The sequence below is a fragment of the Fringilla coelebs genome (genome assembly GCF_963513975.1).
Source record: "Fringilla coelebs genome assembly, contig: SCAFFOLD_38, whole genome shotgun sequence".
Lineage (NCBI taxonomy): Eukaryota > Metazoa > Chordata > Aves > Passeriformes > Fringillidae > Fringilla > Fringilla coelebs.
The window spans coordinates 946,468-965,635 of NW_028167583.1; the positions used below are offsets into that span (position 1 = coordinate 946,468).

The following is a 19,168-nucleotide window of genomic DNA, read 5'->3' on the forward strand; positions in this document are numbered from 1 at the left end:
GATGATATCAAAGGTCTTTTCCAGCCTATTTGATTCTGTCATTCTGTGATGAGTGGGACACTGAGGCCATTGTGACACTGCAGGGTCTCATGGAGCTAAGAGGACCATGGTGACACCATGCATCCCCATAGAACCAGGGGTCCATTGTGATGCTTTGGAGCCAAATAGAACCAGGGAGTGCACCATGACACTCTGGGTCCTCGTGGAACCACAGAGGCTATTGTGACATTGCAGGGCCTTGTGTAACCAAGGGGTTTCACCATTTTGACACTGCAAAACCAAGGAGACCATTGGGAGACTCCACGGCCCAGTAGAACCAAGGGGAAGTTCTGACACATCAGGGCCTCATGGAACCAAGGGGACATTGTGACACTGCAGGATCCTCTGTAACCAAGGGACCACTGTGACACAAGGGGGCCTCATGGTAACAAGGGGCCACTGTGAAACTGCAGCACCAAGGAGAACATTGTGACACTGTGAAGCCCCATGGAACCAAGGAGACCATTGTTGCTCTGCATGGTCTCATGGAACCAAGGATACCAGTGTGACAGTGCAGGGCCTAGTGTAACCAAGAGGCCATTGTGACACTAAGGGGCCCCATGGAACCAAGGACATCTTTGCAGATGACACCAAGCTGGGTGTAAGTGTGGATCTGTGAGGGCATACGAGATCCTTTAGTTCCTTTAAAGCCACTGAGAGAGCAGCCCCTCACAGACAAAGTCTGTGGCCACAGGGAAAGTAGAGAAAAACAAAATGAAAAAAAGCAAAACCAATGGCCTTATTTTGTGGACAAGATAAAAAAACCAAATCACAAGAAAATAAGAACAAGTCCACAACCAAACCCAAAAGAGCTGTAAAGATATTTTATATTACAAGTTACTGGCAGTAACAGACATCAGTTTAATGTTTCTGAAACCAACCAGTCATCAGTCTCAACACTGCAGCCTTGAGCTCCTGGTTCCTCAGGCTGTAGATGAGGGGGTTCAGGGCTGGAGGCACCACTGAGTACAGAACTGACAGGGCCAGATCCAGGGATGGGGAGGAGATGGAGGGGGGCTTCAGGTGAGCAAATGTGGAAGTGCTGAGGAACAGGGAGAGCACGGCCAGATGCGGGAGGCAGGTGGAAAAGGCTTTGTGGCGTCCCTGCTCAGAGGGGATCCTCAGCACAGCCCTGAAGATCTGCACATAGGAGAAAACAATGAACACAAAACAACCAAGTCCTAAACAGACACCAAGTGCAATGGGCCCAAGTTCCCTGAGGTAGGAGTTGGAGCAGGAGAGCTTGAGGATCTGGGGGATTTCACAGAAGAACTGGCCCAGGGCATTGCCATGGCACAGGGGCAGGGAAAATGTATTGGCCGTGTGCAGCAGTGAATAGAGAAAGGCACTGGCCCAGGCAGCTGCTGCCATGTGGGCACAAGCTCTGCTGCCCAGGAGGGTCCCATAGTGCAGGGGTTTGCAGATGGACACGTAGCGGTCGTAGCACATGATGGTCAGGAGGGAAAGCTCTGCTGAGATGAAAAACAGAAAGAAAAAGAGCTGTGCAGCACATCCCATGTAGGAGATGGTTGTGGTGTCCCATAGGGAATTGTGCATGGCTTTGGGGACAGTGGTGCAGATGGAGCCCAGGTCAGCGAGGGCCAGGTTGAGCAGGAAGAAATACATGGGGGTGTGCCGGTGGTGGCCGCAGGCTACAGCACTGATGATGAGGCCATTGCCCAGGAGGGCAGCCAGGGAGATGCCCAGCAAGAGGCAGAAGTGCAGGAGCTGCAGCTGCCGCGTGTCTGCCAATGCCAGCAGGAGGAAGTGGCTGATGGAGCTGCTGTTAGACATTTGCTGGGGCTGGCCATAGGGAGCTGTTAATGGAGAAAAGACAGTGACAAGTCAGGAGAGGCTGCTTTGAGCCAATCCTGGGCCATTCCCTGCAGACTGTCCTGGTGGGACTCACCCACCCTTGTTCCTGCTCTGGGAAAACCTTCACCCAGGTCCCTGTCTGAGCTCCAATTATGCTGGTTGAGTGTGCCAGGGGCAGCCAGGTCTGTGTGTGGGGGCTCTTGAGGAGCCATCCCTGCCCCACTGCCCTGGGTTTGTGGCCCTGTGGCAGAGAGACAAGGCTGGATAATCAGGATTTTTCAGGGGAATCACTTCTACTCCAGACAGGCTTGGTAGCATCTGCAGTCCCAGATCTATAAGACAACCATGGCAGGACTTAGTTTTAGGACTTGTTTTTCTACCCATACATAATTCCTGGCTCTCTGAGGTCAGAAATCCCCAGCATTTCTGCTGCACTCAGAGCTTGCCACTGAGAGATGGGAGACGAAAAGGATTCCCTGTGGCTGAGGGAAGGTGAGGGGCTGGATGGGCTTGTTCCCAGCTGCCCTGGCTCTGCACCTTCGGCTGCAATCAGAGCACAATCACACTCCCGGGTTACCATGGGATACTCCAAGAGGCTGGAATTCCAAGAGATCCAGGCACAGATTTGCACCCAGGAGGGCAGCTCAGAGCTTGCAAGGGCACAGCAAGGAGATCCCTGGGTGTGCCCATGATGGGATCTCAGGGAGGGGGCTCAGCTCATTCCCCTTTCCCATGGACTGCTTTGCCCACAGCCCCACAGGCCCCAGGGAAGCTTGGACACCCCATTCCCATGGACACACACCTGCCTGGCAGGAATGCCAAGGGCAGTGCCTGACTCAGCTGCTGCAAATGCCAGAGCCTCCCTAGGAGCACCAGATAACAGTGACAATATCAGGGCAGTGCACAAACAAGAGAAGATGTTGTGGTGCTGTGCCTGAGAGGGCAGGGCAGAGACAGCCGGGCATCCAAGACAGTGTTCCCATGCCCTGCTGTGCCCGGCACCTCCCACACACCAGCAGTGCCCTCCTGCCCCCTGCACTGCTCTCTTCAACCCCCTCTCCTTCCCTCAGCATCTCCCTGGGCCTGGACATTCCCTCCTGAGAGGAGCCTTGTCTCTGCCAGCGCTCACAGAGCCCATTCCACCCTGTGTGCCCTGGCCCTCCCCTACACAAACCTGCAGGGCCCTGGCTGGGGCAGTCTCTGTGTGCAGGTGGGCAAGAGCAGCTCAGGAGAGCCCTGCTGGGCCCTGCAAAGGTGATGCTGCTGCGATCCATGGGCTGAGGAGTGGCTGAGGGCCCTTTGGGAGGCTCTCAGCAGAGAGACTGACCACTCAAAGTTACAGTTCTGGAGTCTCTGTAAGTGTGCAAACATTCCCTTGGATGATCCTGTGTGTCCCTTTCAAATCAGAATGTTCCGTGATTTGGGGATTACAATTCCTGTTCCGCTTCTCTCATCCCCCTGTTGCCTATAATCCAAAGAAAAAAAACCCTTGCAGCAGTGTTAGAACAGTAAAGGAAAAAACATTAATTGGAAGCTTCCAGGTGTCCCAGTGGGGATGGGGCACACCCGGCCCCTGATTTCAACAATTGATTAAGGTTGATAAATTAGGATATTTAACAGGAACATTCAAGAGGAGATTCAGTTTCCCCTGTTAGACATCCCTGGGTCAACCCATTGGAGTAGGTCCAAAGGCTTCTTTGCCTTCACTTTTTGTTGCAACTGCTCACATTCTGGTCAATAAAAAAAATGTTCATGTAGGTTCTCTTCCTGATAATAAGTCTATTTAATAATAAGAATGATAATAAGACAGTATTTCAGGTATGTATTTAGACAGTGTCCTGGTTTGAAAAGGAATTGAGTTTTTTTTGGAGAAAGACCATGAGAGACAGCTTATTATTCTAAAATCTAAGAGAAAGGTTAGGAAACATACTAGCGTTAATTAAGGATTATAGATATAGAAATATATAACAGTAGTTTAATGGAGTTTATAAAGAGTTTAATAGAGTTAAGTAAGGACTATATTTTTACAACTATATAATAGTAATTTATAGAGCTTTGAAGATATGAAAATGTATAAAATGCAAAAATCTTTTTGCCATCACACCAACTTTCCCTCCTTCTCCAAGCAGGAAATTGAAATCACTCTCAGGAAAGCTCCTGATCTTTCCAGCAACCCCAAGCTTACCTTCTTTGGGAGGTGTCCTCCGGAGCTGTGCCTACACTGGTCTGGAGCTGTGAGCAGCCCTGCCCCACCCAGCCCCTCTCAGCAGCAGCACCTGCCCTGCTCAGGGTGGCTCCTTCCCCCCACAGCTTCTCCCCAGCACTGGGACCAGCTCAGCTCCCCGGGCCGGCTGAGAGCTGTCCCTGGCAGGCAGCAGAGTCCCTGCCCCAGCACAGCACCCTGGGCTGCAGGACCCTGCTCTGCAGGACAGCCCTGGGCACCCCTGGCTGCAGCCCTGGCTGCTCAGCCCTGCAGCAGAGCCTGGCAACAGGAGCTGCCTTGGGCTGTGCCTTGGCTGGGGCAGCAGGGAAAGCCAGCCCTGTCCTAGGGCCACAGCCCTGGAGCAGCTCTGAGAGTCCTCCTGAAAGGTCCTCAAAGCTGTGGGATGTTCCAGCTCCAGGAGATCCTTGCAGGAACTGCAGCTTCTCTCCCCACAGCCAGGGAATGACTGCTTCATACCTGGGATGATTTCTGCTCTAGTGAGCCCTGAGTGAGCTCTGCTCTGTGCTCCCAGCCCAGGCTGAGTTTAACCCCTCTGTGCCTCTGTGCTGTGCCCGGGATGGCTGCAGGCAGTGCCCCAGCCCTGCTGGGCTGTGCACAGGAGCTGCTCCTGGCCAGAGCTGTCTCCCTGCAGTGCTGCCCTTGCCAGGAGCTGCCTTTTGCCAGGAGCCCCTGTGCAGGTTTTTCAAAGGACTTTGGGCTTTGCTTTTGGGTTGGAGTCTCTGAGAGGTTTGTGCAATCATGGCCTCCAATTATCTGCTGTAATTAGTCCCTGGAGAGGCTTTGTCAGTAACAACACTCAGTGGGGCTCATTAATGCTTCAAGGTACTTCAGTTCTTTTAAGTTACTTGGTGTTTCCCTTTTGATCCAGACTCTGGGAGAGGTTTGTGCAATCATGGCCCCAATTATCTGTTTTAACGAGTCCCTTGAGAGCTTTGTACTGACACTCAGTAGGGCTCATTAATGCTTTGATATAGTCAAGGTTTTTAAGGTACTTTTGAGTTTCCTTTCTACTCTGAATTTCTGAGAGGTTTTTTGTGCAATCCTGGCCTCCAATTCTCTCTTCCAAGGAGTCTATGATGAGTCTGTTTTGGGGATGGGGCCCATTCATGCTTTAAGACACTTTGGGGTTTTCTTCTGACTTGGACTCCTGGAAAGGTTTGTGCAATCTCCTCTCAGGCCCTGAGGTTCCAGGACTCAGCTCCAAAGGCACCACAGGGCTCATTAGGATCAAGGAAGTCTTGTATGGCTTTGACTCCTATCTGCTGTAACTATGTGGTTCCTACCCATAGTTGGTCTATCTTAGGGGTGAGTACAGAGGCCAGCTCAGTCCTGCCCTCTACTCCCTGTTTAAAAATAAAAGACAATTGAGGAATGATAGAGGTCTGGTATGGCCTTTTGCCCCTACCTTACCATGCCAAAGGGCTGCTACCCTTAGCAGGGCTATGGAGCCTTCTTGGTAGCAAACAAAGGGGCCTTCCTTCCTTTCTTTATTTTCTTAAAGAAGCTGTCCCATTACCTTGTAAAGTCCCTTGTGTACTTCCCCTCAACAGATTCTGGTAATTCTCAGTCATTAAAACAGGAAGACAATGCTCAAACTGCTTAGTAGAAGCTTGACTCTACTTTTGGGGCGTCTTGGTGTCTTTCTGGCTGTCTTTCAGTCTCTGCTTGAAAGTCAATCTTGTTTCACCCAGCCTGGATGTTAGAGTCCACTCTTTCGGTTCTTCTACTGGGTCTTTGACTCTGTTGGCATAAGTCCATCCCCACTCTGCAGTCTGCACAGCCGATTCGGTGGTGAGCAGTACCTGAAAGGGACCTTCCCACTGAGGAGTTAGAGGCTGATCTCTCCATGCCTTAATCATCACCCAATCCCTGGGATAAATATTATGGATTTTGAAATCCAGGGTGGTCGTTTGAGGAATTGCCCCTTTACGTCTTAGCCCTTCTATGGTTTGTGCTACAGACATAATTAATTTCTTGGCATTGGCTTCCCCTTCCTCATAGGTGGCAACCTTCTGGGGTGAGGTCATGAAGGGTAACCCAAACATCATTTCATAGGGTGAGCCCCAGATCTGACTGGGGTTGAGTTCGAATTCTTAATAAGGCCAAAAGGAGACATTTTATCCATGACATTTGGAGTTCAATCATTAGCTTAACTAGAGCTCTTTTAAGAGTTTGATTCATTCTCTCAACCCGACTGGAAAACTGTGTGGATGCCATGGAGTGTGTAATTCCCATTTTACTCCCAGGGCCTGAACAACTTTCTGCAATATCTTCAATGTCAAATAAGTTCCCCAGTCTGAATCAATCTTGTTTGCCATCCCATATTGGGAAATGATTGATTCTAGAAGTGTTTTACAACATTGGCATTGGTTTTCACAGTGGGTACCACCTCTACCCAATGAGTCACGTGATCTACTATCACTAGCAAAAATTTCCACCATTGTACCTGGGGAAGTTCAGTAAAGTCTACTTGGATGTTTTAGAAGGGCCATAAGGCTAGTTCTCGCCCTCCTCTGGGTGTTTTCCTCATGATTTTCTTATTCACTTGTTGACATATCACACACCATTCAATTACTTGCTTAGCTATTCTGAAAATTCTTATGCATCCCCAATCCCTTAGGAATTGATCACTTAGCATTTGTGTGTGGGAATCCACAAAATCAGAGGGTTTTGGGAAAGCTACAAAAGGCAGGCCTCAGAGACAACAGAACTGTGATTAGATCTAAGCAGTAGCCATGAGATAGGTCAGCAGAAACATTATTTAAAAAGCAGAAAGGCAAGGACAAATAGAACAATGGTCTGTGTATTAACGCTTGACTAGGATATCTCCCTAACCTACAGAAAAGTTTATCTAGCAAGATATTAGGAAGTTTGAAGCTTAATAATGGAGCTCTGTGCATTGTGTTTTAAGGCTTACAAGCAGGTATTGTATTGGAAATAAGCAAGCATTGTTTCAACCAAAGATACGTGTGCTTATAGCAGTTAGATAGAATTACTGTCAATATGCTTCTGCTTTGTGTGATTGGTCAAAAAACTTATAAAGTAAGTTGTAACATTAAGTTCTTCATCTGCTGCCCGGGATGTGAGCCCCTGGCATCTTCCCATTGTCATACCCATGTAATGAGACTGATGCTGAAAAATAAAACAGCTCAAGGCACGTCCACAGCAGTCCCGTCCCATTTGTGATTTGTACACAGCCCCCCAGCCGGTGATAAATGGTGCTCCTCTGTGAGGAGCTTGGTTAGACTAGAGGACTAAAAAAGAAGATCGTGGACAACTCGGTCGCCAGAGGCCCAGGCTGTTAACAGGAGGAATAGATCATCCCCTCCGCCGTTGTCTGCACCCGATGTCCTTGTAAGTAAGCAGCTATTTTAGGGGCTCCTGGGCAATGAGATGGGAAATCATTTATTTAAAACAGAATGGGACATTTTTTTACCGGCTTGAGGAAATTTTAAAGGATAAAGGACATTCAGACATCTCAAAACATGAACTGAAAGACTTATTAATCTGGGTGAAAGCAAATACTCAAAAATAGACTTGCAGTCTGCTTTTACCTTTGATTTTTGGGACCAGATAAATTGGGAAATTTATAATCTATTCACTCTCAAAAAGGAAGAGACTGCGGCCAAACTAATGCCTTTCTCTGGGGCTTTAATGAAGAGTTTTAAACAGAATGACCATAATAGAGACTTTCTCGAATGCCAAAACAGAACACCTAGTTCTGAGACCTTAATTCCGAGTGCTGCTGGGCTGTCGTCCTCTTCTGGGGGGATCTCGGGTTTTGTTCGGGGTTCCTTCCCTTCTGGCACGTCCGGGGTTTCTCCTGGCTGAGCGGACAGCACCCTGATCCCTGGGAAAGGGGAATCGGATGAGCTTCCAGCTTCGGTTGTGTCCTCTGTTTCTTCCAGGATTCCCTGCGTCACTGATGCTGTGACAGGTTATCCTCCCATTCCTCCACGGAATCCTCCACCCCCGGAATTCCCGGGAAAGCGTTCAGGATTTTCGTTGTGTTCCAAGACTGTGGGGGTCAGGGGCCGTGTTCTGGGGAGGATGAGAGTCGCGTGGGTCCAGGAAATGAGAGTTTGGGGAGGCTTTGCAAATCAGGGGCTGCTGTTTCTGTGCCCTGTCCCTCTCCCAAACAAATTGCGGCTGGATCTTATGCTGAGGCTGTGCAGGCGGGGTCTGCCCAGGCGGGCTCTGGATCAGCTCTGCCTGGCCGAGGGGCGGCAGGGGTCACTCCTGCCACTGCTTCCCCTTCCCGGGAAGACACCCCCTCAGATCGGGCTCAGGCGGGCAGATTGCTTTGCAGATCTGAGAATTCTTTTCGTATAAATTCCTCCCCCAAGCCTCTCCCAGGGTTTTCGCTGGTTTTAGTTCCCCAGCCTCTGGATACAGGCGGTGGGGGGACTTTGGATTTGGCTCTGCCTGCAGAGGAGTGGGCAGGGGGAGGACAGAGGCGGCGGGCGGCAGCCAGGAGCTGAGTGGGCCCAGGACGGCTCTGCCCAGAGAGATGCATGGAGTGGAGGCAGGAGAGCTCAGAAAAGTTTCTGTGGAAGCACAGACAGATCGCTCAGACTCCTTGAAGCCTGTCTCATTCGCATGCTGGGAAACAGCATGTCGGGATCACAGCTTGGAGCTGAGAATTTTCCAGCTGTATCCCCGCGGGTGGGGATACAGTGTGGGACCTGTAACAGTTCATTGGAAAGGGTCATGTTATTTATTAGAGTTAATTCATGCTGTATATATGTGTGTATAGAAAATATTGTAAAATCCAACTCATGTCTTTGACACCCTGGCTGGGAGCAGAGTTTTATTTCTATTCAATTAGTTTCCAGACAACCTTAAGATAGGATCAAGTCCGTTAACTTAAGAATGAAGCCTTCCCGGGCCACGAGTGTTGACTTCCCAGGTTCACGTTCAGGGGAACCTGCACCTGGAGGAGATTGCATCTACCATCTCGAGTACCGGCACCTCTCTGTTACATGTGAGAGAACACTACCCAGAAGAATCTTAGACAGCCATCCGGACACCTGGACTGGCTTTTGTATCCGTATGGTCCCAGTTACACATGGGAAAGAAGGCTATTCTGAAGAAGTTCACACAGCCATTTGGACACCTGGACTGGCTTTTGTATCCATATGGTCCCAGTTATACATGAGAAGGGACACAAAAGGACCTTCTGTCATTTCTGCCTCAGGCAGAATAAATGGGATATAAGCTGGCTGCCTGAGACAGTTGGGGTGAACAACCGAGGATACCCTGGCACTCTGTCAGTGAGATCCAGGCTCACCCAGTGCCAAATTCTGAAAGTGACGCTGCCTTGGCTGTGGTGGGTTTTTCGAAATTATATTTTGGTATTGATCTCATAAATCTTTGTTAAATTATTTTATAAGTTGGCTTTCAATTTGATAATTTATAACAATTTGTTGGCCAATAAGACACTACCAACTAGGATGTCTATGGTTTTGAGCCAATCCTTCAAGATTTCGTCCTAATGGACTCATGCTACTGTGCAAGCTTCCTTAGCCAACCATGTTATGACACACAAACCTACGGCACTGCGTCCTAAGCTTCTTCTTTACCATTGTAACTACTTTCATTTTTTCCAGATCTTGAAAACCCTAAAACTCTAAACTTTCCTCCACTTCAACATTCCTACATGTGTCTCTGCCATCAACTATAAATCCATATTCTCGCTTCTAGCACCTAAGTTTGGAAGCACTTTCCAAGGTCTCAGATCAAATCCTGTCTTTAATTCTAAGCTTTGCTGGCAAGACCAAAGGTGTGAGAATTGCCTGCCTCTTGGTTTCCAACAACACCAATGCTGTTAGTTCCAGAGTGCCCAGGATCCGCCTTGCAAGTCAGCTCTGGTAGGAACAAGGCAGCTGCCAGGGGGCTGCTTATGGCCTCTGACCCCTGATTGCTCAGGGCTTCCCAGTGCCCCAGCCCATTGAGGTCTCCCCCAGCCCGGCCAAGCTGCCCGGCAGCAGCGCCACAGCCCCACAGCAGCTCCGGAGCAGCCCCAGCCAGAGGCACCTCGGAGCCCTCAGCAAGGCAGGCAGCAGCTCACGGGCAGGAGGACACGGATGGCGCTTCCTGCCTGGCACGGGGCTTGTGGCCATCTCCAGGCACCGCTCTCACAGGGATCCCCACAGCTCTGGCCCCTGCCCAGCCGCTCTGTCGCCAGCACAAAGGCTTCAGCAGAACCACCAAAGGCCAAGGGGCTTCTGGCCGTTTTCCCTGCAGCACTGCATGCCTGGGCAGTTGGCTGAGATCAAGCACCCTTCTCCACCTCCTCCCCTATGCCCTGAAGACCCTGGGCAGCAAAAGAATGATCCTGGCAGTCTGAGTATTATAACACAGTCTATATTTACATTCTAAAGAAAAACAAAAAAAAAACAAAAAAAAAAAAAAAAAAAAAAAGAAAAGAAATGAAAAGAAAAGAAAAGAACATTCTAGAAGTAAAAGAAAATGCCTCCTGACTCAGGAGGCCTCAGGAAAAAGAGCCTCTGGGATCAGCTCTGCATAGAGCTCTGACAGGGCAGGTAGCTGAGCCGTGACAGCCGAGGCCGTGTCTTCCATGCCCTGCGCAGGTGGTTTCGGAGCCACTGGAACACGGAGATCGGAGCTGGCTCTGCTGACTTGAGGACGCACAGTGTCTGAATTGCCAGGCTTCCAACGGCGAGGCTGACGTCATTCGTTTTTTTTTCGAGGGCTGCAAGAGAGCGCCACGGTCAGATCCCAGATCTTCCAGGAGAGCCCCCAGCCAAGGCCATCCCAGCCGGCTCTTGCCATGGCCAGGAGGGAGCAGGGACCCAGGGGATCAGCCTGAAGCTGCTGGCCACGAATGGCACACGTGGATCTGATATCTCAGTGTGCTCTGCCCACGGGAGCAGAGCCCTCCGCAGCCGGGGCAGGGCTCGCAGCTCCACCAGCCAGCCGCTACTGTCAGCCCGCTGCCCTCACTCACCACTGCAGATCATCAGGAGCTCTTGCTGCTGCCCCCTCAGGTGCTGCCCGGCCATCCCTGTGAACACAGAGCCTGTCACGGCCCCAGCGGCACAGCTCCCTGCCAGCGGCGCTGCCGGCGCTGTGGCCACAGGCCCTGCTGGCCTGGCAGGGCTCAGCCCGGCCCTTGCCGCACGCTGCCGGCCCAGGGCACGGCTGCCAGAGGGCGGCAGCAGCGCCGAGGCCGGGCGGGGCTTCACGGCGCCGGGCCCAGGCCCGGTGGCGCTGCCGGGGCAGCAGGCGGAGCTGGGGCCGAGCCGCGGCGGGCCAGGGAGGGACTGCGGGCTCGTGGCTCACCCATGAACCTGATGGCCGCCTCTTGCAGGGGCTCCTGTGGGCCCTGCAGGTAGCGCAGGGCCCCGCGCAGGTGCTCGGCCGCTCTGCTCCTGTCCTCTGCCAGCTGGAGAGAGCGGCGGGAGGGAAGGAAGGGTCGGCGTGGGCTCAGCCCCTCGGCCAGATGCTGCCTCCGCCCAGTGGCGGGTGTCAGCACAGAGCAGCGTGTCCCAGCAACACCTGCATTCCATGGACACCACCATGTCCTTGTGCTGCTTTCGACAGCAGAGCAGGGACTTCAGGGTCTGCACTGCAAACTTGTGTACAGAGAAAAGCCCAGGTCACACTGGCAGCACTGGCTCCTTCGCAGGCCACGTGGCAGGGACAAGAGGACTGGGATGGAGCACCTGTTGGGGCTGGTGGCAAGGCCGTGCTCTTCCTGGCATTCTTTCCAGAAGGTGTTGACCTTCTCTGGCATCTCTTCTGTGATGAAGAACATTTGGAAGAGCAAATGTACAAATAGGCGGGGGAAATACGCCTTCACCGCACGTGGGACACGGGGCTCCTGCAGGATCTTCCACATCACCACGGTTGCCTGCAAAGGACAAAGCCCCCCCGAGACAGCGCTAAGTGCTGAGGTGTCCATGTTGCAGGGCCCGAGCGTGGCAGGGAGAGGCCCAGAGAGATCGTACAGGGGGAGCACGGAGCCTGGCGGGCCTGAAGCTGCCCCTTGGCCAGGTTTCTGTCCAGCGCTTGAGGAAGGGAGTTGCAGTGGGGGAAGGAGGATGGAGAGGTGCTGGAGAGGCAGCCTTGGGGCCAGCAAAAGCCAGTTGCAGAAACTCACAGCCAGGACAAAGACAGGCGTTTTGTCCCCAGCAGAGGTGCACATGGTGCACATGGCCAGCTCCCCAGCACATCCAGGAGGATCAGCAGCGCTGGATCCGCAGTCCTGGGCGAGCACATGATGGTCTTCCACATGGCTGTGGCAGCTCTGTGGGGTTAGAGCTCTGTCTCAGGGCGGGTCTCAGCACCGTGGCCTGGGCATCCATAGGGGCCCAGGCTGACCACTGGCTCTGCCTCTGCCCACCGGCAGCACCCAGGCAGCCCAGCCCTGTGGGGACAGAGCCCTGAGGGGCAGTGAGGGAGCATGGCAGAAGGCTCGGGGGCTGACATGCCAGGGCTGGCAAAGGCAGCAGCCAGAGGGCCCTGGAACTCTCTGTTGGTCAGACACCTGGCACTGGCTGTACTGGGTTATGGGCTGGGGAGCCCTGAGCCCTCTGGGCAGGTGGGCCCCATACCTGTCACAGGACGGGGCCACACGCAGGAGCGTCACGACCGCGTCATCCGGGTGTTCTCTGGTGACATTCAGCAGGGTCTTGTCCAGCCTGTGCTCGGCAGAACCATTGGCCGTGAGCCATTGGTGAATGTAGCTCACCACGGCGGGCACCTGGAGAAGGCACGGCGAGACTCGGAAAGCTGCCAGAGGGAGCCATGTCCCCAGCGTCTGCAGAGAAGTGCTTCTCAGTGCACTGCCGTGGCCTCAAAGGCTCCCAGGGACCAGCAGGCGTGGCTTGGGAAGCCACGTGACTCACGGGGGAATTGAAGCCAGGAGCAAATCCAGCCGGGCGGCACTGGTCTCATGTCCGAGGAGCTGCGAGTGAGCTCTGAGCCCCGTGCCCGTGCTGCTGGTCTTTCCCTGCCGGATGCTCTGGATGAAGCTGATAACAAACTGTAGGAGAAGGGCAAGAAGCCGGGGATGTTGCATGGACTGCTCCACACACGGTGCTCGGCTGAGCAGGGACAGCAGGCCCAGCCCAGCTGGGGGTGGCTGCAGGTACCTGCGCTGTTCTGCGGAAGCAGCCATGGCTGGATTCCTGCTCTGGCGTGCGCTCCACGGCTGCATCTGGCAAAGAGAGAGCACAGCCAGAACTGAGGGGCTGCGGGAGAGGCTGGAGAACACAGCCCAGCCGTGCGCTCCCTAGGCAGGGAGAGCCCCAGGATGCCCCAGGGGGATGGAGCACGGCCACTGCGGGGTGTCTGCCCGTCCCCTCTTCCGTCCTGTCCATGGGCATGTCCCAGGGCATGGCATGGGATGGGATGGGGCCAAATTGGCTGCAGGCCCCAACCCTGCAGCCCAGCTCTGCCACTCACCCTCCTGCGGTGGCTGGAACGGCACCACCTCTTCCGTCTCCTGTGCTGGGGCAGCTCCAAGGCCTTCTTCCTCCTCCTCCTCCACCCAGGCCAGCTTGGGCACTCTCGGGGGTCTCTGCTCCATGTCCATGACTGGAGTTACTTGCAGGAGAGATGCCTTGGAAAAGCTCCAAGGCACCAAGTCCCACGCTCTGCCGATGAGGGCAGGTGCAGAATAGAAGCCTCAGAAGGCCACGGGTCAGCAATTCCTGTGCTCTGGACTCAAGCTCAGCCGCAGGAACAAGGCCGCGGAAAAGCTCCGGCTCAGACGGGAATGAGTGCACTGTGCGGGGGCTCCTCACGGCACCGCTCTGTCCCGTTCTGCACCGTTGCCTGTTCCGTGCACCCGGGCAAGCTTCTATTTCCCACGTGTCACAAAGGGCCCTTGGACACCGGCTTACGTTGCATGCCACAGTGACCATGCTGCAGCGTGCCACCCAGGCCCCTTGCACACGCTGCCTTCTGTCCTGGGGCCGCCCCCAGCCCACCCAAAGTAGCCCAGGTTGGAGGGAATCCCTGGCCTCGGGGGTCTAAGACAGCCCGACAGGCTCTTTAGGAAGGGCTCAGACCATCAGCAAACGCTGCCCTCCTCTGCGGGCTCAGTCCTATTCCCATATGTTTCCCTGAGAGCATTTTCATGTCTAAATTAGAATCATTTGAAGGCAGGGGATTTACATTTTCCATTTCAGAGAAGGCTTCTGCCTTCCTTAGCAGACACCTGGCTTTTCAAAGCAAGACAATTGTTTCTCATCTTGCAGATGCGCAGCTGCTGGGGAGCCCCGTTTTTACACCGGGGACCTGGAGAACCATCCCCAGCAATTGGGAAAATCCTAGATGGTCCATCCACCCATAGGTGAGGTCTCCAAATTTGCCCCAAAACTGGGTCCAGCTTTTATAGGCCAAAAAGAGCAAGTCCAATTGACTTGGTGATATTTTTAGCCCAGAAACCCCTGCTGCTGATGGCACATTTCACAATCAGCAGAGACACAGCTAGGCCAAAGTCCAGACCTCTGCTGGGAGGCTTTCTCCTCCAATACCCTTCAAACTAACCTCCATTCAAGTCAGTTGGGAAAGTTGCTTAAAATGATACATTTCTGGTACATAACTACACAGGTTTATGTGAAAGATTCTAAAGCAGCTGCTTTGGAGTCAAAGAGCCAGCATTACGAGTCCTTGTCATCTGTTTGTAGCTAAATCACACTTCAGGGGATTTGAAGGAGTTTGGAACGAGCTAGAGAGCAGACCACTGAGTTTTTTAGATGATGCCATTTCTTTTCCTTATCTCTACACAGACATGAGAGGGTGAGTTTGGCTCCCATTTCCACTGCATGGCTCACAAGGCTGCCAAGACTTGTAGTTACAAGAGCTTTTAAGGATTTCTTGGCCAATAAGACACTGCCAATAAGGATGTCTATGTTTTGGACCCAATCCTTCAAGATTTTGTCTTATTGGACTCATGCTACCATGTAAGCTTCCGTAGCCAACCATGTTATGGCACACAAACCTACGGCACTGCATCCTAGGCTTCTTGTTTACCATTGTAACTACTCTAATTTCTTCTAGATCTTGAACTCTACAACTCTAAACTTTCCTCCACTTCAGCTTTCCTCCACGTTTCTCTGCTATGAACTATAAATCCACATTCTCGCTTCTAGCATTCAAGTTTGGAAGCCCTTTCCGAGGTCTCAGATCAAATCCTGTGTTTAATTCAAAGCTTTGCTGGCAAGACCAAAGGTGTGAGAATTCCCTGCCTTTTGGTTTCCAACAACACTGATGCTGTTAGTTCCAGAGTGCCCAGGATCCGTCTGGATCAGTCAATTCTGGCAGGAACAAGGCAGCTGCCAGGGGGCTGCTTATTGCTTCTGATCCCCGATTGCTCAGGGCTTCCCAGTGCCCCAGCCCCTCAGGGTCTCCCCCAGCCCGGCCAAGCTGCCCGGCAGCAGCGCCGCAGCCCCACAGCAGCTCCGGAGCAGCCCCAGCCAGAGGCACCTCGGGGCCCTCAGCAAGGCAGCCAGCAGCTCACGGGCAGGAGGACACGGATGGCACTTCCTGCCTGGCACAGGGCTTGTGGCCATCTCCAGGCACCGCTCTGGCAGGGATCCCCGCAGCTCCGGCCCCTGCCCAGCCGCTCTGTGGGCAGCACAAAGGCTTCAGTGGAACCACCAAAGGCCAAGGGGCTTCTGGCCCTTTTCCCTGCAGCACTGCACGCCTGGGCAGCCGGCTGAGCACAAGCACCCTTTTCCCCCTCCTCCCCTATGCTCTGCAGACCCTGGGCAGCAAAAGAAAGATCCTGAGAGCTTGTGTATTATAACAGTCTATATTTACATCGTAAAGAAAAAAAAATAGAAAAGAGCATTCTTGAAGAAAAAGAAAATGCCTCCTGACTCAGGAGGCCCCAGCAAAAAGAGCCTCTGGGATCAGCTCTGAATAGAGCTCTGGCAGGGCAGGCAGCTGAGCTGTGACAGCCGAGGCCGTGTCTTCCACGCCCTGCACAGGTGGTTTCAGAGCCACTGGAACACGGAGATCGGAGCTGGCTCTCCTGACTTAAAGACGCACAGTGTTTGAATTGCCAGGCTTCCGACGGCAAGGCTGATGTCATTCGTTTTTTCTTCGAGGGCTGCAAGAGAGAGCCACAGTCAGATCCCAGATCTTCCAGGAGAGCCCCTGGCCAAGGCCATCCCAGCCGGCTCTTGCCATGGCCAGGAGGGAACAGAGACCCAGGGGATCAGCCAGAAGCTGCTGGCCACGAATGGCACAAGTGGCCCTGATATCTCAGTGTGCTCTGCCCACGGGAGCAGAGCCCTCCGCAGCTAGGGCAGGGCTCGCAGCTCCCCCTGCCGGCCCCCGCGCTCAGCCCGCTGCCCTCACTCACCACTGCAGATCATCAGGAGCTCTTGCTGCTGCCCCCTCAAGCTCTGCCCGGCGATCCCTGTGAACACAGAGCCTGTCACGGCCCCAGCGGCACAGCTCCCTGCCAGCGGCGCTGACGGCGCTGTGGCCACAGGCCCTGCTGGCCTGGCAGGGCTCAGCCCGGCCCTTGCCGCACACTGCTGCCCCAGGGCACGGCTTCCAGAGGGCGGCAGCAGCGCCGAGGCCGGGCGGGGCTCCACGGTACTGGGCCCGGCCCGGGTGGCGCTGCCGGGGCAGCAGGCGGGGCTGAGGCCGAGCTGTGGCGGGCCAGGGAGGGAGCGCGGGGCTCGTGGCTCACCCATGAACCTGACGGCCGCCTCTCGCAGGGACTCCTGTGGGCTCTGCAGGTAGCGCAGGGCCCGGCGCAGGTGCTCCGGGGCTTGGGGCACTGTCAGCACCTGCTGCTCCAGCCAGGGCTTCTGCTGGCCCTGACAGCAACACCCAAAGTGGGGCTGATCCCGAGGGAGCAGCAACAGGGCCTGGATCTGATCCCTGACTCTGGGCCAGGGCTGCACAAATGACCCCACAGCAGCAGCAGCAGCAGCAGATGGAGCTGACTTTGAGCACAGCCCCTGCCCCTCTTCCCTGCCATGTGCAGCGGTGTCACAGCAGCCTGAGGCACCTGGGAGCCCCCAGTGCCAGCAGGGACTTGAGATGGCAGCCCTGGGCTCCTGGAGGATGTGCAGGGAACGAAGCTGGGGACTCCCTGTGCATGTGGAGCTTCCAGATGGAAAAGGCTGCTGTGCCCAGGCAGATCCAAGGGCACAGAAAGGAGGGTCTGGAGCACTGGATCTGTGCCAGTCCCACAGTCCTGGGCAGCAGGCAGCGAGCCCTGGGGGAACAGAGGGCACAGCAAGAGAGACAGCAGCAGGCAAGGTCAGAGTCTAGGAAGAGCCAGGCCCAGGAGCAGGAACAGCTGCTCCATTGCACTCTTGGAGAAAGCTCTTGGCTGGTTCAAAGCGCTGAAAGGCGTGAGGGGCAGAGAGGAGGCCACAGCAAACAATGCTCCTGTTTGCACAGCCTCCCCTCTCCGTGTCCCAGCAGGAATTGGATGGACTGTATTGGTCTCTGCGAGTCATCTCGTTCAGCATGAGCAGCTCAGCACCAGGAGCTGAAGGAGCTGAAGCCTCAGGCCACAGGAGCTGGGCAAGAGGGAACTTTGTGAGCAAAGTCATGCTGCTAAAACAGACCCAGCTGAATGCAGGGGATATAATCATGGAATCACAGAATCCTTTCAGTTGGAAAAGACCTCTGAGCTCACCCAGTGCAGCCGGTCAGCCAGCAGGGCCAAGGCCAGCACTAAACCACGTCCCTGAAGTGCCAAGGTCTGGACAAGAGCCCTGAGTGAGGCCTGGACAGCAGCCCTGAGCCAAAGGTGCCTCTGGATGAACCTTCCAGCCAAAGGTTATCTTTGTATCTGCTCCCTAATGAAATGTGCATGGTCATTAGCACTGTGATAGATGTAGGCACTCCTTAGGGAAACATGTATTGACCTTTGTGTATTTAGAAGGCAGACAAGGCCATGGAATCTGACATCTGGCCTTGTTTGGGGCTGAAGGATCAAAGTCAGCTGCCTTGGTTCCTCCTGGAGCCCTGGCCAGGCTTTGGGAGGGAGCCAAGAGGAGGATGAACCCAGATGTTCCTGCACTGGAAGTGCTGTCAGTTTGTTCATTCAGCACTGTCAGAGCTGGGCCCTCTCCCAGCGGGCTTGGAGCCTCACCTGTGGCTGGAGGCACCTGCAGGAATTCCCAGTGCCCAGGAGTGGCTCTGCAGCCCTGGGCTGTGACAGCTTCCCCCAGCTGCTGTGTGGATCTGGGGGATGGGAAAGGCTGAGGGTAAATGCTGCTGGATCTTTGTGAATCACTTCAGGCAATATTTGGTGGGGATGGTTGGGTGCATTGCTGAGCTGCTCCTTTTGTGATTCTTTGCTGCTTTGAGCTGCAGTAAATGACACTGATTCCTTCAGCTGGAGTCTGTGTCTTTGGTGCTGACTCTGCCCACAGGTAAAACAAAACTGGCACAGTCTGGCCAGATAACAACAAAATGTCACTTGTTCAGTGTAAATGTGAGGAATCAGTCCCATCAGGAATTCCCAGATGGGAAGCCCTTCCCTGGTGTTCCCTGGCTCTGAAGAGGGCTGAGGTTGGAGCACCGTGTGAGCAGTGGGGCAGTTGGTTAAAAGAAGCTGCACCCCTGGATGTCTTCAAATGCATCCAAAAATTGCATGTGGAAAAGGAAAAGAACTTGTGTGTTTGGGCAGACAAAGATGAATTTGTTAAGAGTACATTGAAAACAGCACCTTCAGAAGGAACAATTATTGTTGGAATGCTCCCACATGGAGCAACAGAAGAAGGTCTTAATCTTAAGCACAGATGCATTTTGCAAGTGAAACAATAATATAACAAATAACCATATACATATTTATACTATAATAGGACCTTAGAATATCCATTTCTATATGTATATTTCCATATTTTATTTATTTATTTATTTATGTATTTATATCTCTCCATATCTATATTTCTATATCACTGTTTACATATAATAATAATGTGAAATAGTGCTGACATTATTAATTTCAAGCTTCGGCTGCTCAGTGATGTAACACTAAATACCCTACAGAACAGGATTGGCCAGGACCCTAATGTCAGTGGTCAACTCTGTGAGATTGTATACAATGAAAAAAGGAGGAAGGGATGAAATTTGCTA

General features: G+C 53.4%; 1 protein-coding gene across 1 annotated transcript; it reads right to left on the reverse strand.

Moving 5' to 3' along the window:
- Positions 1-535: 535 nt before the first annotated feature.
- LOC311165735 (olfactory receptor 14C36-like) lies at positions 536-1,833 on the reverse strand (the record flags this gene model as incomplete). Its single annotated transcript, XM_084227248.1, has 1 exon — positions 536-1,833. One exon carries the CDS (start codon positions 1,831-1,833, stop codon positions 901-903), a length of 933 nt encoding a protein of 310 aa, XP_084083374.1. The 3' UTR covers positions 536-900.
- Positions 1,834-19,168: the final 17,335 nt, after the last annotated feature.